The sequence below is a fragment of the Hibiscus syriacus genome, unplaced genomic scaffold, assembly GCF_006381635.1.
Source record: "Hibiscus syriacus cultivar Baekdansim isolate YM2019G1 unplaced genomic scaffold, ASM638163v2 tig00110319_pilon, whole genome shotgun sequence".
NCBI classification, from domain to species: Eukaryota; Viridiplantae; Streptophyta; class Magnoliopsida; order Malvales; family Malvaceae; genus Hibiscus; species Hibiscus syriacus.
The window spans coordinates 3,235,179-3,251,652 of NW_024062678.1; the positions used below are offsets into that span (position 1 = coordinate 3,235,179).

Here is a 16,474-nt window from a genome sequence, read left to right on the forward strand (position 1 = left end):
TTGATACCATCGGCCTCCACTAACGTTGTTCATTGGCCGAACATCTAATGATATGTGACCGGTCAACCACCCTACGGAAAAAAAGCCCAAAACACCTTACTTTCGCAATCATCCGAATATCAACGACATGTAAACGGCCAACCACCCAACGACCAAAATCTCTTGCTTTTGTAATTGGTCGAACATCTAGTGATCATGTAAATGCACGTTTCGCAATCGTCGATTTTTATCACTATCACCAAATTTCATTGTAACTAGAGGTTGAAGTAGGGGGTTTCGATTGGTCACACACAATTGAAATTTTGTTTAGTTGGCGGAGTTAGTGATGGTCGATGGTACTAAAGGAATTGAAATTATGATTTTAAAAGATTTTGGTTTCTTTATAATTTTAGAAAAAATAGTTTTTAAAAAATATATTTTTAAGTGTTTTTTAAATAAATTTTTTATAATTTTATAAAGACAACACATGTCTTTTAACGGCATAATTAGCGGTCGTGACAGTCCAAATACCTAAAAGTGTAACGTTGTAAACGTTAGACACTTTAAATTGACCGAAAAATAATTTAGACAATTAAATTAAAAAATGATATAATTTTAACATTTATTTTTATATTAAGTCTTTATTTAATCATTAATTAAATATACATAGGAAATATAGAAAATAAAATAATTAGAGCCATATTTGATTAAAGTCCTACCTCTTTATATTATGGGCCAAAAAATTTGAGATTAACAAGAAAGTCGCCGAGAGGAAAGGCTTAATAAATATCCACATGCTCTGATCGGTGGCTTTATCATCTTCATTTATTACAAGGCCCGCGAAATAGCAACATGCTGTTTTATTTTCTTATCGACCATTTTTTGTTGCATTCCCTCGCCTTTGGCACCCCATATTTGACTACTCGAATCTTATTTTGTTATGAATCTAACGATTTAAGTAATTAAGGAATTGTTGTTATTTTTTAAAATCTCAGATTCGAGTATCACGTATGCAAGGATATAATCGTTCAACGCTAAATAGTTGGAAGTTTTGGAACATATTTGACTACTCGAACATTTATTTATCCAGACTAAAAAAAAATCACAATTCGACTCACTTGACAATCATTTGAAGCATGGATGGTCTTTAGTATGGGTTGCAGCGGATTAAGATTAAAAAATATTTAAGTTATGAATCCGAATTAAAAATCTTAAATTAAAACTCATACAAAAAGTGTTAATTCCCAATTTGGATCAAGATAAATTCAACAAAGTGTGTTATTCTTGGGTCAAAATTTAAAAAGATTTCATTTGATTAACCTTCACGGATTGGATATATGATCCATTTACAAGAATATTTTAAATCTATAGTCTTGACAGTGCAACCCAAACAAATTTGTTTTCAAAACATGAATTCTTGCATCCACCTTGAATCAAACTGGATCATGATTGGATTTCTTGTTATTCTCTATTCTCTAAATAAGTTTGTAAGTCTTAATTCACAAAGTCTTGTACAAATATGTTCAATCTGGACTTGAATTGTCTTATATTTTAATCTTGTTATTGGATATTGTACGAAGGTCAGTCCATCACGTTTATGATTTGAATTTAACTTTCGATGTTCGTATCCGTTGATGTTAATTGAGACTAAAAATGATATTTATAAAATCTACCTGAGTTATTATAAACTAGCTCAATTTCAAAGAATCGTTTTGGGATAGGGGAGGGGAGGGGGTCTCTAGAAGAATGAAGACAAATGCTTTTATTGAGTTTATAAGCCATGATTTAAGGGAATACGTGAAAACAAAAATGCACAAACTTAATCACCCGATCAAATGTATTTACTCCCGAACTTAAGATTTTTTCTTCTTTTTCATAGAAAGAGAATATACTAAAACAAATAAATTAGGCTTCAATTCCCCCGTAAACCACAATGTCGAACTATTTAATTTTAGGCTTAATACAAAAAAATATTCAAACTATACATTTTTTCTACAGTCGTGCCTAACTTTTTTTTCCAGTCAATCTAGATGTTTAATATTACTAATATTATCATTTTAGGTGTCCTGATCGTAACGGTCGATAAAACTTCATTAAGTGATACGTGTCATATTCTGATAATTTTTTAAATTCTTTAAAAAAACTCAAAAATGTTATTATATTAAAAAAACCCAATATTTTCTAAAATCAGAAGAAGAAGAAGAAGAAGAAAAAGAAGAAGAAGAAGAAGAAAACCTTCAAATCCCTAAAAATCTCTAGAATCAACCCTAAAAACCCTAATCCAATCTTACCATCTTCTTTTCCGACCACAGTCATCATTGGCGCCGCCGCCGCCATTACCGTCTCCCTTTATGATCGTCGACACCCATATCGTCTCTTGTGCCGTCAGGTCCTCTGGGATCGCGAATTGTAAGGATTTTTTATATTATGTTTGTGGATTTAAATCGTGATTGGGGTTTTTTAGTGGCTATTCATTGGTTGCCTATTCGTCGGTTGCCTGTTCATCGGCTTGAAGCCCGATCAAGGGTAGGTTTGTTCGACGGCAACGACGGTGACCAACGTGGGTATAGAGATTAAAGTTATAGATTTTAAAGTTTTGTATTTTTTTAAGATTTGAAGAATATTGAATTTTTTAAATATAATTATTAAGTTTTTAAAAAAATAAAATTACTAAAATGTGGCACGTATCATTTAATGGAGCTTTTTAACTGTCGTTATTATCAGGGTACTTAAAGTGATAACGTTTGTAACGTTAGACACTTAAGATTAACACACACACAAAATTTAGACACCACTTAAAACAAAACGGTACAGTTTGGACAACTTTTTTTTATATAAAGCCTTAATTTTAAGTTGCATCGTTTATATACTCCGAAGACAATGTAAATTGAGTTGTTTTATGAAATCTACAAATTTGAGTGGATAAAATAATTTGGCTTATCAAACTATTAATGTAGAGGTGCTATTAGAGGATAAACCTTGGTAGCTAACGGTGAATATTCCAATCTTAAAAGGGTAAGTTAGTAAAGTAAATGGGTCTTATATTATATATCAGGCAACATCTGAGTCAGAGCGGACTCATCAAGTTGGTGGGACACCAAATCTACTTCCTGGTCTTTATAGCATCAGCCAATTAATATGGAAAAAACTAAAATAATAATGGAGTTTGATTATAAATGATTGACTATATATATTATTATTTGAGTATTTTTAATAGTTTAAAATGAATATAATATAGTATAAGTTTAAAAAAAATTAATTAATTGATAATATATAAATATTCTGAAACTAACTACTTGAGGAAAAATAATATTCTCTTTTACCGTCGAGGATACTTGATAGATTCTATTTAGGGTTTTAGTCATAATTTTAAAATTAACACCCAACGTATACTAAAATAGTCATTTTGATCCTTTTTTTTTGAAGCATTTTTGGCCCTCAAACATTTCATTTTGAGGCAAAAGATCCCTTTATGGATGAGATCATTATCAACACACGATTAATGCTCTAAAATAGAGACACTTTTACTTTAAAATGAAACGCCGAGGGATAAAATGCTCCAATAAAAAAATAAGAGTCAAAGTGAATATTTTGTCAAATATTTGAGGTTTTTTGTATTAAAATGAAACATTAAATACCAAAATATTCTAAAATAAAATAATAGAGGTGAGAATAATTATTTTGATATTATGACATTTTTATATGTTAAGAAAAATAGCAGATTGAATTGGTCAATAGAAACACTAGCGATTAATCAACTTAAATTTGTTTAAGCGATAAAAATTCTAATACATTTAAACAAGTTTTAAGTTTAAGTCATTATATATGCATAAAGTTATTGTCTTCACTCATTAAAATTAAATGTACCATCTAAATAAATTCAAATTAATTAGATCAAAATATTAAAATCGAGAGTACAACCCAAAAAAGTAACCCTGGCGGCTCTTGACATGGGCAATAGGCCTAATAGGGGTAAGGCAGTGGGCAAAGTGAAATTGGCGACGAAAGGCGGATGAGGCTGCGTAAGCGCTTACGTTAAAAGGCCATAATTTCAGGAGTCAGACAACATAGTTTCCGCCATTCTGCGCTTAACCAACCGTGTGGGCCTCTGAGTCTGCCTCGCTTCTTCCTAGCAAAGTCTCATTAGTTTTTGTTTCGCTAATTAATGGAATGCCTATTATGTACAATTGCCTAAAGGAGATTCGTTTTGAATTCGTTTTTTCTATAGTGTCTTGATAAATAAATAAAAACTTCTATATTTATAAATACTCTAATTAGGGTTAGAGTTTCATATATATTAATTTATTAAAAAGTCACGAACTAAATTACTTTAGTGATTAAAAGAATACTTCTTATCTTTAGTTGTTTTAAGTTCGAGCATCAAATATTAGAAGGATGTTTAAACTTTCATTGTCAAACGATTAATAATATTTAGAACATATACTATATTGTAATCACTTTCGATTATAAAATAATTGTTAAAGAGGAATATTAAATTTAAAAATTATAAATTTAAGGTTTTTTTTTTCAATTTTATAAGATAGTTTTAATCTTTCGATGAGTACACAAATGGTCCCTCGATTATAAGGTGTTACTTTGTTGAGTCCTTAGACTATTAAAAGTTAAAAAATAGTCCATTGATTATAGGATGATGCTTCATTGAGTCCCCCGACTATTCATATGTTCCAAACTTGTCATCTGCTGTTAAAAAATTGGTTACCATATGAGCTGGACGTTAATCTATTGATTAAGATATGATAAAAGCTAATCACATAACCGTTTGACATGTATTTTGTGGATCGACTTTATGTTTACATTATGTCATCGAGCTAGTGTTTGAAATATTATCTCATCGAGCTTGTGCTTAAAAGCAACTGTAGTGCTAGTAAAATCATTAAATATGATTTTATCATATCATAGTCAGTGTGTTAACGTTCAACTCATACTACTATCAATTTTTTAACGGAAAGATGAAGAGTTTGAAACATATGAATAGTCGAGTGACCATTTTGTAACTTTTAATTGTCGGAGGTCTTTTATAATTTTTACTTTTTGAAAAAATATTTTAATTTTTTTTAACCAAACACATTTTATGTAGTGCTTTCTACTGTTTAGGAAATTAAAAACGAAAATGACTCCCGGAACAAAACAGAGCAGCAAGAGCCAAGAGCCTACCGTTATGAAATATATCTATTTTGGATACTCCATGTATGATCTATGAGCAAAATTCTTTATAACATATTAAAATGGAAGTCTTTCTTTCACGATGCGACAATTGCGGTATTTTCATGAGCCATCTGACCTTTCATTTTATGAAAAGACTATCTTAGTATTGATAACAATAAACAATGAAATTATTAATATGGTTGGTTAAAAGAATAAGCATCAATTAAGTCAATCTTAAATTTAACGTCTTATATACATATAAATTTTATATTAAGATACTCATCAATTAAAACTAAATGTAAAATGCAAATTAAATCAGAACAAAACGCTTAAAAAACAAAAACAAAATAAAAATAAACGAGGGCCCTAGTCCCAATACCCGATTTTTCAGGAACAATGTTACATTTACTCATTGGATTATGATCCAATTGAGGTTGCACATGATATGACAATTAATAAATATATATATTATTTAAATAAATAATTTTTGAAGCTATAAATATAATACGATGAATGCGTTTTCACTAATAAATAATTTTCAATATTATAAATATAGTACAATTAGTATATCTTGATCTAATAAATATTTTTGTAAATTATAAAATGTAATTAATATTTTATTTTTTTCAATATAATAAGACGAGAAACTACGAAAGTTTGCGGTATTCGAAAGAAGTGAGCCATGCCAACTTCGTCATTGTAAAAGCAGCAAGATTTGTCCACAAGCCTTGTGTAGCTGAAGCGAATTGATGAGTTCCTCTTCAACGAATTATTCGGGTGCGGCAAAAGTGAAACTCCCACGTTATTACCAATATCGTAATCAGTGGTGGATTTAAAAATTAAAAAATAGAGTTTCAAAATTTTAATATACTATTATAAAAAAATTTAGGTATGCAAATTTTCTTATTTTTTTATATTCCTATTAACAAATTAAACTAAATTTAACTCTTTTCTCAAAATAATGAGTATATAATGACTCCCTAAAGAGCCAAATACATCCGTCCCTGATTGTAATATTTTATTTTTACCAGCAAAACAAATTATTTAAGTTGAATGCATAAAAAAATGAACACGACTCATTTCATCTCAATACTACGTTCTCTCATCATGAAGAAATATGAATCTTGTTACTAAGATACTAACTTAACAATATTAATTATTGTTTTTTAATTACGTAAATATTAGGTTTAATATAAAAATAAGTGTTTAAAGTATACTCTAAATTAGTTTTAGGTGTCTAAATTGTTTTCGTTAAAAATATGTATCTAACGTTTTAGATGTTACACTTTTAGGTGCATGGACTGTAAATAACATTAAATTTTATCGTTAAAAATAGGTGTCTAACGTTTTCAATGTGTCGGACTTATAATTTTTTTAAAAATGTATTTTAAAATAAATAATAAAAATAATAATTTATTTATAAAAATCTCATTTTTAAAATCTAAAAAAATGCAAAACTCTAAAAACCTTAATTCCAAACACCTTTATCCATGTCGGCCGAATCGTCAATTGAATCTTTGAAATTGTCGCTCTTACCAGGCATCATTAAATTCACATGGGTTTTCTTTTTAAATACTAAAGATGAAGCTTTAGATAATTTTTTTGCATTTTTAAAAATTAACCAAAATGAAAAATATTACTCAATTTTTAGCATAAGGAGTAAGGAAAAGAATTTCAAAATCTTAGGTTTTGAAGATTTTTGCAACTCTAGTGGTATAAGTGATGATTTTTCAGCCCTTAGGACTCTTACAAAAATAGAGTTATTTTGAAGAAAAATAGAAATTCAGAAGAAATGGCTACAACCATACTTTATGAAAATAATTTACCGTGTAATACCCTAATTCGAATCAATTCAAAAGTTGAAAGATTAAAATATTATACGAAAGCACCGAGTTGAAATGACATTGGGGTCATGATTCAAATATTATCAATTGAAAATGTGAAGGAAAAACATAATATCCAAGCGACTTGTCTAGAAACCCCACAATAGGGTTGTTAAGCACAAATTAACTCATCTTACATCTGTTTACTTGTCTTGACTAAACACAAAAAATCTCCTGAGAAAACTTTGGACAACAACTTTTCAAACAGCTTGTCATATCATAAATCGACTTCCCCTATGGTAATGGACAAAGCCATCTCCTATTGAGCGATTGTATGCATAAAAATATGACCAAAGCTATTTTCATCTTAATACTATACGTTCTCTCGTAATAAGAAATACGAATCTTGTTAGAAAGATATTAACTTATCAATATTAATTATTGTTTTCTAATTACGTAGATATTAAGTTTAATGCAAAAATAAATGTTTAAAATATACTTTTAACTTTAGGCGTCTAAAAAAATTCGTTGATAATAGGTGCATAACGTTTTGTATGTTACATTTTTAGGTGTTTGTACTATAACGATCATTAAATTCGGTTATTACCTCACACGTGTAGGCTTATAAAATTTAAAAAATATATATTTTTTAAATAAATAATAAATAATAAAAATTTATTTATAAAAACCTTCATTTTTTAATCTAAAAAAAACCCAAAACTCTAAAAATCTTAATTCCAAACCCCTTTCTCTATGTTGGCCGCCACCGATGTTGCTTTGGTTGTCGCCCTTTGTCATTGGCCACTTTATCTAACCAGATTTCTACGCATGACGAGAGGAATCTAACCAGATTTCTACGCATGACGAGAGGAATCGTCAATTAAATTATTGAAATTTCTATCAAATGAGTTTATAGATTATTTTAGATAGCATGTAATTTAACCTCAAATGACTTGTCGAAACCCCCCACAACCAAATAGGGTTGTTAAACGCAAGTTAGCTAATCTTACATCAGCTTACTTGGCTTGGCTAAACACAAAGAACCTTCCGAGAGAACTATAGGCAATAGCTTTTCAAACAGCTTGTCATGTCATAAACCGACTTTCTCTATGGCCATGGACATAACTTGAGCAGTTGTAAAATCTCGAAAACACAAAATGAATTACTTTCGTATTTTTGAATTTATTTGTTATGTTAATATATTGAAACACAATCAAACTAAACTTGACCCAAAGGCCAAGAAATGTAATTTTGTTGGCTATAACACTTATGGGAAGGGCAAGAGGTACATGGAGTTGAAAACCAAGAAGATCATCATTTCTCGCAAGGAGGTGTTCCACGAAATCTCCCATCACAAAAATGATGCAAATGACAACAAAGGTATAACTAATCCTGCACTCGTATGAAAAGACTCGTATAAGTTAATCCCTAAATTAAGATTGATCTAAGATAGACTAAATTCTTGAAATAAAAATTTTATTATGTTTCGTGATGAGAAAATCAACTCATCACATCATAGTCTTACAATTGACTTTTAATGGTGGCGTCAGGCACCCATTTATATATCACATGATTTGGCAGGCAAATTCTTAGATTGATTTAACTACACTTCTATTCAAGCAAAACCGACAAAGAAAAGGCCGGCTTGACCTTCATGAATTGGTTTTCCTATAAATTATTTTACATTCCCAAAACTAGTGTACAGTTGGCTAAAAACACGTACGAGTAACTTAATATAATTCGCGCAAAAAGAACTAAACTATGGAAATAGGGTAAAGTACACAAATGATCCTCCCACTATAGGATGTTGATTTGTTGAGTTATCTAACTACTAGAAGTTATAAAATAGTCCCTCAACAATAGCACATTGCTTTGTTGAATCCCTTACTATTAATAGTTACAAAATTGTCCTTTAACTACAGTACATTGCTTTGTTGAGTCCCCTGACTACTAAAAACTACAAATGGTACCCTGAGTATTCATATCTTTCAAACTCGTCATTTTCTGTTAAAAAATTAACCACAGTCTAAGTTGGAATTTAATCTACTGATTGTAATATGACAAAACTTGATCTCAAAATTTCAAACAAATATCATATCACAGTCAACAGGTTAATGTCCAACTTAGATTATCATCAATTTTTAATAGAAAATGACGAATTCGAAACATACGAATACTTAAGGGATCATTTTATAACTTTTAATAGTAAGAGAATTCAACAAAATAATATCATATAATTAAGAACCATTTTATAACTTTTAATAGTCGAACAACTCAATAATACCCTAGAGCCGGTGGACTATTTATGTATTTTACCATTCAATAATCCTTTAACAGAATCTTTGCAAAAGAGACGACTCTAAACAGAACCTTACAACTACTTTCATTTATAAAAGAAAAAGTAAACTGTAAACATTCGACACCTCACAAAATTATTTTATAAGAAAACAATTTTAAATATAATATTAATCAAAATTAAAATGACGATGTTGTTCTTTACATTATGTGTGTAGGCCCACTTCCGTTAGGTTAAAATATTCCATCGAAGGAAATTGATTTGGGAGCTGGCACGCCATAAAATTTGCTTTATCAATTGTATTAATTAAGTAACTTAATTAGGTTCCGAGAATAATGCATTTAATTTTATGGGAAATGAATAATGCAAAAAGGAATTTAAGCAGCAAATGACAATTTTATGGGCGTGGAAGAAAGGTAATCCAGCTAATTATGCTTTATATATTAACTATTGTTTTAATGTTCTCTATTTATATATGGAGATTACACGTAGGGTCTTATTTTGCTTTCCTTTTCCATTTTTTTGTTTTAATTAATTAATATCATATGATTACGTTATTCATTTTTAAAACTTTAAATGCTTTATTAAGATGTAAAAAAAGTTGACCATCAATTGTAAGAGACTTAATATAAAAATAATTTCTTAAACTATACCTATATTTTATCGTTTAGGTACCTAAATCTTTTTTTGTCAATTTAAGTGTGTAACGTTTCTAATGCTATTATCAGGGACGGTGTCAGAATTAAATATTGGCAGAGGTCGAGATATTAGACTATTTAAGAAAAATATAAAGACTTATTAGGTATTTAAACTCGAAATTCAGTATGCATCAAGCGACCTTAGTGATTAAGAGATTGTTGTTATCCTTGAGGTCCCGAGTTCAAGCACGTATGTAGGGGTATAAGCGTTCATTGTCAAATAGTTAAAAGTGTTTGTACATATATTATCTTGTATTCGCCCTAAATTAAAAATCAAAACTCAAAAGACAACTTTTAATTTGTCTAATATTTAAACTTTCAATGACTTAAATTGTAAATAGATCAAAAATTTGAGAACACATACTTATCATTCTTTAATTTGACTCTTATTTGATTAAATATTTAATAATTTTTTTATATTTTTTAAATTTAAATATTTATTTTTACATGAACCGAAATACTATTAAACTAAAATTATACGGATATATAAAATTTAACAGGGGTCGGGGGCCGCTTAGGCCCTAAGGGACCTCCGTCCCTAGTTATTATTTTGGTGCCTATGCAGTAACTGCTGTAAAAAGATCCGTTAAAAATGACTTCGCATATCAATATTTGACATGTGACTTGATTTTTTATTTTGTTCATTTTTTTAAAAAAAATAAATTCATAAATTTTTAAAAAAAACCCAAAATTTTCCTATTATTCATAAAATGTTCCAAGACTTTCAATTCTGGCTCCAACCACCACCACCATCGGTGATCATCAGTTTACTCGCCAGCCACCAGCACGCCGATCACCCATCCACGACTGGGATGGATGGTTGTTGGAATTTAGGGATTCAGGGTTTAGAGATTTTAGGGTTTGAAGTCACGATTGACTACGACTGGTGGGTGGTAGGGATGGCAAACGGGTACAGTTTCGTGGATTCCGCATCGCATCCGCTCCAATTGGAGCGGGGATGGGTATAATTTTAGCAAGTAGTGGGCGGGTGTGGATTTATAAAATGGCACCCGTCGTGGGTGGTGGGCGGGTAATGGGTTTGAGACATTACCCGCCCCGTATCCGCCCCGCATCCGCCCACCCCACATCCGCCCACCCAGCTAAATATCTATTAAATTTTGGACCATATGAATTTAGATGTAATTTTAGAGACTAATTTATAAATTTTAATATTGTATAATATATAACATATAATTTATCCAAATATTAAGGATATTTAGTCTTTAATCTGATCTTTAATTAGGGAAATATTCAGCTATTTGATTAAACCCATAATCCCACTAACCACGTCACTTTCCATGTTCTTTAGCCCATGATGCCTATCCAAACACAAATTAGTCGTACTATAAGCATTAACATCAAAAGCAGCAGTTTCCATGTTCTTTAGCCCCTCAAAACCCATATTAGGCGCACTATGAGCATTAACATCGAAAGCAACACAACAATCCAGCTCTGCGACTACATGCTCCCTACAATCTATCTTCATAACATTCGTAGAGCTACTCTGACAAATTGAAGCATGCGCTGCTACCCCATCACGAACTGTCTGGGAACCAACTCCAACATCCTATTAGTTTGCTGTCAGGCGGGTCTAGATGTGTATGTCGCTAGTGGGTAGTGGGTGTGGGGATGTATTTGAAAATGTACCCGCGTGGGTGGGTGTGGATTTGAAAATTTGTACCCATCATGGGTGGTGGGCGGGTGGTGGATTGAAAAATATTAGGTGGGTATGGGGATGGGGGAGGGGGTATCCGCACCCGACCCGCCCGTTTGCCATCCCTAGTGGGTGGGTAGGCCGTCGATGGAGGCGGCAACGACGATGGACGGTCGACAGGTGAGGTGGATGCTTTGGGATTAAGGGTTTTGGGACTTTTGTGAGATTTTATATCAATTGGGTTTATATAATGACGATTAATTGGGTTTTTAGATCAATATAATATAAAGCATTATTTTATATAATATATTAGGTAAAAATACTGTACAGATCATGTACTATAAGAAGAAAGTCCTATGTTAGAAAATTACCCAATATTTTAGTTAAATAATACGATAATTAACTCACTAAATTTTTATATATTGATTTTTTTATTCTATCGTTAAATAATTAACGGCATTATAACGTGAAAACTTATATCAAAATGACGTAATTTCGAATATCTAAAAAATTATAATTTGATCAAATCGACTCCATTTTAATCTAAATAAAAAATTATATATTTCATTTTTCCCTTCGTTTCCTTCTTTATTATTTTTCCTCATCCTCTCATTTCTCCTCAGTTCCTCTATTTTTCTCTACTGTAGAATCTAAAGGATTGAAAGAAGACAAGCTACTATATATATATATAAACAAGATTGCTCGGGGCTTTTGGGATTCTGAAATATGATGGTCGTAGTTATAACTCCGACAAGAGATACTTGTCGATGATAAGTGAAATTTGAAATGTTATTGAATTTGTAACATTCTCTCTTGTTTCACTGCAGCTCCACTTCTTGTTTCGTTAAACATTCCTATAAATATTTGCTTTTGTCTGCGCCCAAATGAAAAACAAAGGAAGGAACTTGGGCGCGAGTTTGGGTTAGAGCCCTTGCAAATGAAGTTTTGGTGATCTTCATTGGAGCTGCTTGTAAGCTTTCATGGTCGTAGATTAATTTGTAGCATTTTTTGGGTAGGGTTTGATATAAGATTTTGGGTGTAAATTTCAATCAATAATTTTGTAAATTAAAAATTAGTTTTTATTTTATTAAATATAAATCTTATATGACTGGGTTTTAATATTAAAATAAGTCATGTTATATCGCCGTTATAAAATTAAAGTTGGAGTGATAAAAAAATTATTGTATAAAGTTCAGTTATTAAATTAAAAACTTTTAAAATAGATCGAGTGAAATTGGAGAACGTATAATTCAATGAGTAAATTTGTAATTTACCCTTAACAATATATCTTTGCTTTAGTAGAACTCTACAATTTTTTTGACAAATTTTAATTTTAATCTTAATCCTATCCAAAGAAACTGAAATTTTAGGAGGAGGAAGGTGAATGTTACTAATTGATCTAAAATTTATAATTTAAGCGAACATAAAAAAGATAAAGATTTAATCAATCGATCAAATATATGTATTCAAGACTCTAAAATTTTAAAAATTAATTTATAATATAAAATTTCACGTACATGTATATAGGTGAAAAGCATTGTGTATGTGCGTAATGTATGATATCTTATTGTCCTTGCTAGTTCCACGTAAGACTGAGGAACAAAAATAAAAAGGGAAGGGAATAGGAACAAGACTAAAAAGGGGGGGCACCTCTCAAAAACACACACAAGGGCACACGTAATCTGACTCGTCAACCTTCGACAAGTGGCAAATCCCACCTCCCCTGCTCTCAACCTCCCCTTCCCCTCTCTTTCTCCAACTCCTTATAATCCCCCTCACCTTTGTAAGTCTCCAACCCTCTATAATCTTTCTTCTTTTTCTTGAAACAGAATCAATATCTTCGTTTCCTTTGTTTGGTTTCTCCGATGGAAACTGTAACTTTGACGGGATTACTGAACAAGGCTGCGGCGGACTTCCCAAACCGGAGAGCCTTGTCTCTTTCCGGTAAATTCGATTTAACGCATGCTCAATTACAACACCTCATCGATCACGCCGCCTCTCTCCTCATCGCCTCCGGCATCCTCCCCGGCGATGTCGTTGCTCTTACTTTCCCAAACACTGTCGAGGTATTTTTACTTTTTTTCCTTTTACGTTTCAATTCATTGAAACTTTGATTGAATCATTCGAATCAGATTCTGTTTGGTCTATGAGAAAATACAGAGAAAGAAAACCATAAAAAATCATAGTAATTTTTCTCTCATAAATATTGATATTTTAAAATTGTTTTTTTAATTATTCTACGTATTAAGCTGTTTGTCTTATTTCCCCTCGGTTTCTTCTTTTGTAATAAAACAAAGCAAACGCTTATATAATGTCATTGTCTTTTAGATTTAAAAGTTTTTTTTTTTTTTGTAAATTTTCTTTTTGCGTTTGTGGTGAAGCTTTTTTTTTCCTTATTTAATTCTTGTATAATTAATGAAATAATAATAATAATTTGGTTTTTTATTTTTTGTCTTTTTTATAGCTTGTGATAATGTTCTTGGCTGTAATCCGCTGCCGAGCAACAGCCGCGCCGTTAAACCCAGCTTACACGGCTGAGGAGTTCGAGTTCTACCTTTCCGATTCAGAATCCAAGCTTTTATTAATCCCAGCCGAAGGCATCAAGCCGGCTGAAGCCGCGGCTTCCAAGTTGAACATCCCTCTCGTATCCGCCACCCTCCACGATGAAAATTCCATAATCACTCTCTCCTCCAACCCCGACTCAAATCTTGATTTGGTCCATCAACTCGTAAACGACTCTTCTGACGTGGCTCTTTTCCTCCACACTTCCGGAACCACCAGTCGTCCCAAGGGTGTCCCCTTGACTCAGCTCAATCTGGGGACATCGGTTTTGAACATCAAATCGGTCTATGAACTCACCGAGTCAGACTCCACCGTCATTGTGCTCCCGTTGTTCCACGTACACGGTTTGCTAGCTGGCTTACTGAGTTCCCTCGTTTCCGGAGCCGCCGTCACCCTACCAGCCGCAGGGAGATTTTCAGCATCGACATTTTGGACGGACATGATTAAATACAATGCAACATGGTACACTGCCGTCCCCACGATACACCAGATCATACTTGACCGCCACGAGAGCAAGCCTGAGGCGGAGTACCCAAAGTTAAGGTTCATCAGGAGCTGCAGCGCATCTTTAGCGCCGAGTATCTTGGAACGGTTAGAGGCGGCATTCGGCGCACCCGTACTCGAGGCTTACGCCATGACCGAGGCTTCCCATCTCATGGCTTCGAACCCCTTACCGACCAGTGGCCCACATAAGCCCGGGTCGGTCGGGAAGCCTGTGGGTCAAGAAATGGCGATTCTGAATGAACAAGGGGAGGTTCAGCCGCCTAATTCCAATGGAGAAGTTTGCATTAGGGGATTGAACGTGACAAAAGGATACAAGAACAACCCCGAGGCAAATAAATCAGCATTCCAATTCGGTTGGTTCCATACCGGGGATATCGGGTATTTAGATTCGGATGGATACCTGCACCTTGTTGGTCGGATCAAGGAGCTCATCAACCGTGGAGGTGAGAAAATTTCACCGATTGAGGTAGACGCAGTGCTATTGGGTCACCCCAATGTAGCACAGGCAGTTGCCTTTGGAGTGCCCGATGAGAAATACGGTGAAGAGGTAAGAAAAGCATTCATACATGATATGTAATTCATGATTTTGATTTTTTTTAATAGTCTAATATGATTATAATGTAGTATTTGTTTCGAATTTTTTTTAGTAATGGATAACAAACCCATAGATACAACCATTTGAATTTAGAACTTGTAAATTAAACAACACTTCCTTCAACTACATTCGGGTTTTGATTTGTTCATCGTCTGAACGTGTGTATGTACGTGTTCATGTTAGATAAATTGTGCGGTGATTCCAAGGGAAGGAGTAAGGCTGGAAGAGGCAGATATCAGGGAATATTGCAAGAAGAATGTAGCGAGTTTCAAGGTGCCCAAAAAGGTTTTCGTCACTGATTTTCTGCCAAAGACGGCAACCGGCAAAATCCAGCGGAGGATTGTGGCAGAGCATTTCTTGGCTCAAGAGTCTGCCGCTAAAGTTCCCAAATTTGGAGCTTAAATTACAGCACTCACAGCTTTGGACATTTGTTCAGGTTGCTTAAATCAACTCTGTTTTGTTAAGTTGATTATTAAAGCATACATGTAATACTTATTTTAAATTATTTCAGACGATCATTTAACCATTCTGTAATAATAGTTTTCTTTAATACAACACCCGTTTAACTTCATCAACCAACCTATTTCAGACAAACTGAATTGAAAATAATGCCTGTATATGCTATATGTCCCATCTTAGGGGTCAGGTTCTTTTGTCTGGTTTTGGAATATACACAACATTTGTATTTCATAAGATCAGATTTGTATTTTTATAATGAGATCTTAATGGCAACTGTTAGAAGATGGAAGAAACCATTTATTTCAGGATGGTAGCTAAAGACACAGTGCAAAGTAGAGTTGATGATGTGAAAATCTGAGTGGGAAATCGAGGTATTTGTTTTCTGAAATGGACATGGTGGGTTTTGTGGGCTTTATTAGGCTCCGTCCATATGGCCCTTGTTCTGGACTGGCTGCCTGTTGAATACTCTCGTAATTATTAGACTTTGGTTTAATATAAAAAACAATTCTCCGAATTATATCTTTTTCTGTGTTTAAATATTTTTATTAATTTAAATATTTAATGTTATCAATATTATCATTTAGGTGATTATACCATAACAGTCACTAGAAATTTATCAAGTGACACGTGTTGTATTTATAAAATTTCATTTAAATTTGAAAACTTAAAATTATATTTTTTTTAGAAAAAAACTTAATATTTTCTTAAATCTTAATTTTAAAAAATTAGAAACCTTAA

At 32.3% G+C, this 16,474-nt stretch overlaps 1 protein-coding gene across 1 annotated transcript; it reads left to right on the forward strand.

Moving 5' to 3' along the window:
• The first annotated feature begins 658 nt into the window (after positions 1 to 658).
• Positions 659 to 15,848, forward strand: LOC120117405 (oxalate--CoA ligase-like). The gene is made up of 4 exons (XM_039137691.1): positions 659 to 668; positions 13,482 to 13,682; positions 14,081 to 15,229; positions 15,461 to 15,848. The coding sequence occupies exons 2-4, from the start codon at positions 13,482 to 13,484 to the stop codon at positions 15,677 to 15,679; spliced, it is 1,569 nt and encodes a 522-aa protein (XP_038993622.1). The 5' UTR covers positions 659 to 668; the 3' UTR covers positions 15,680 to 15,848.
• The last annotated feature ends 626 nt before the right edge of the window (positions 15,849 to 16,474 follow it).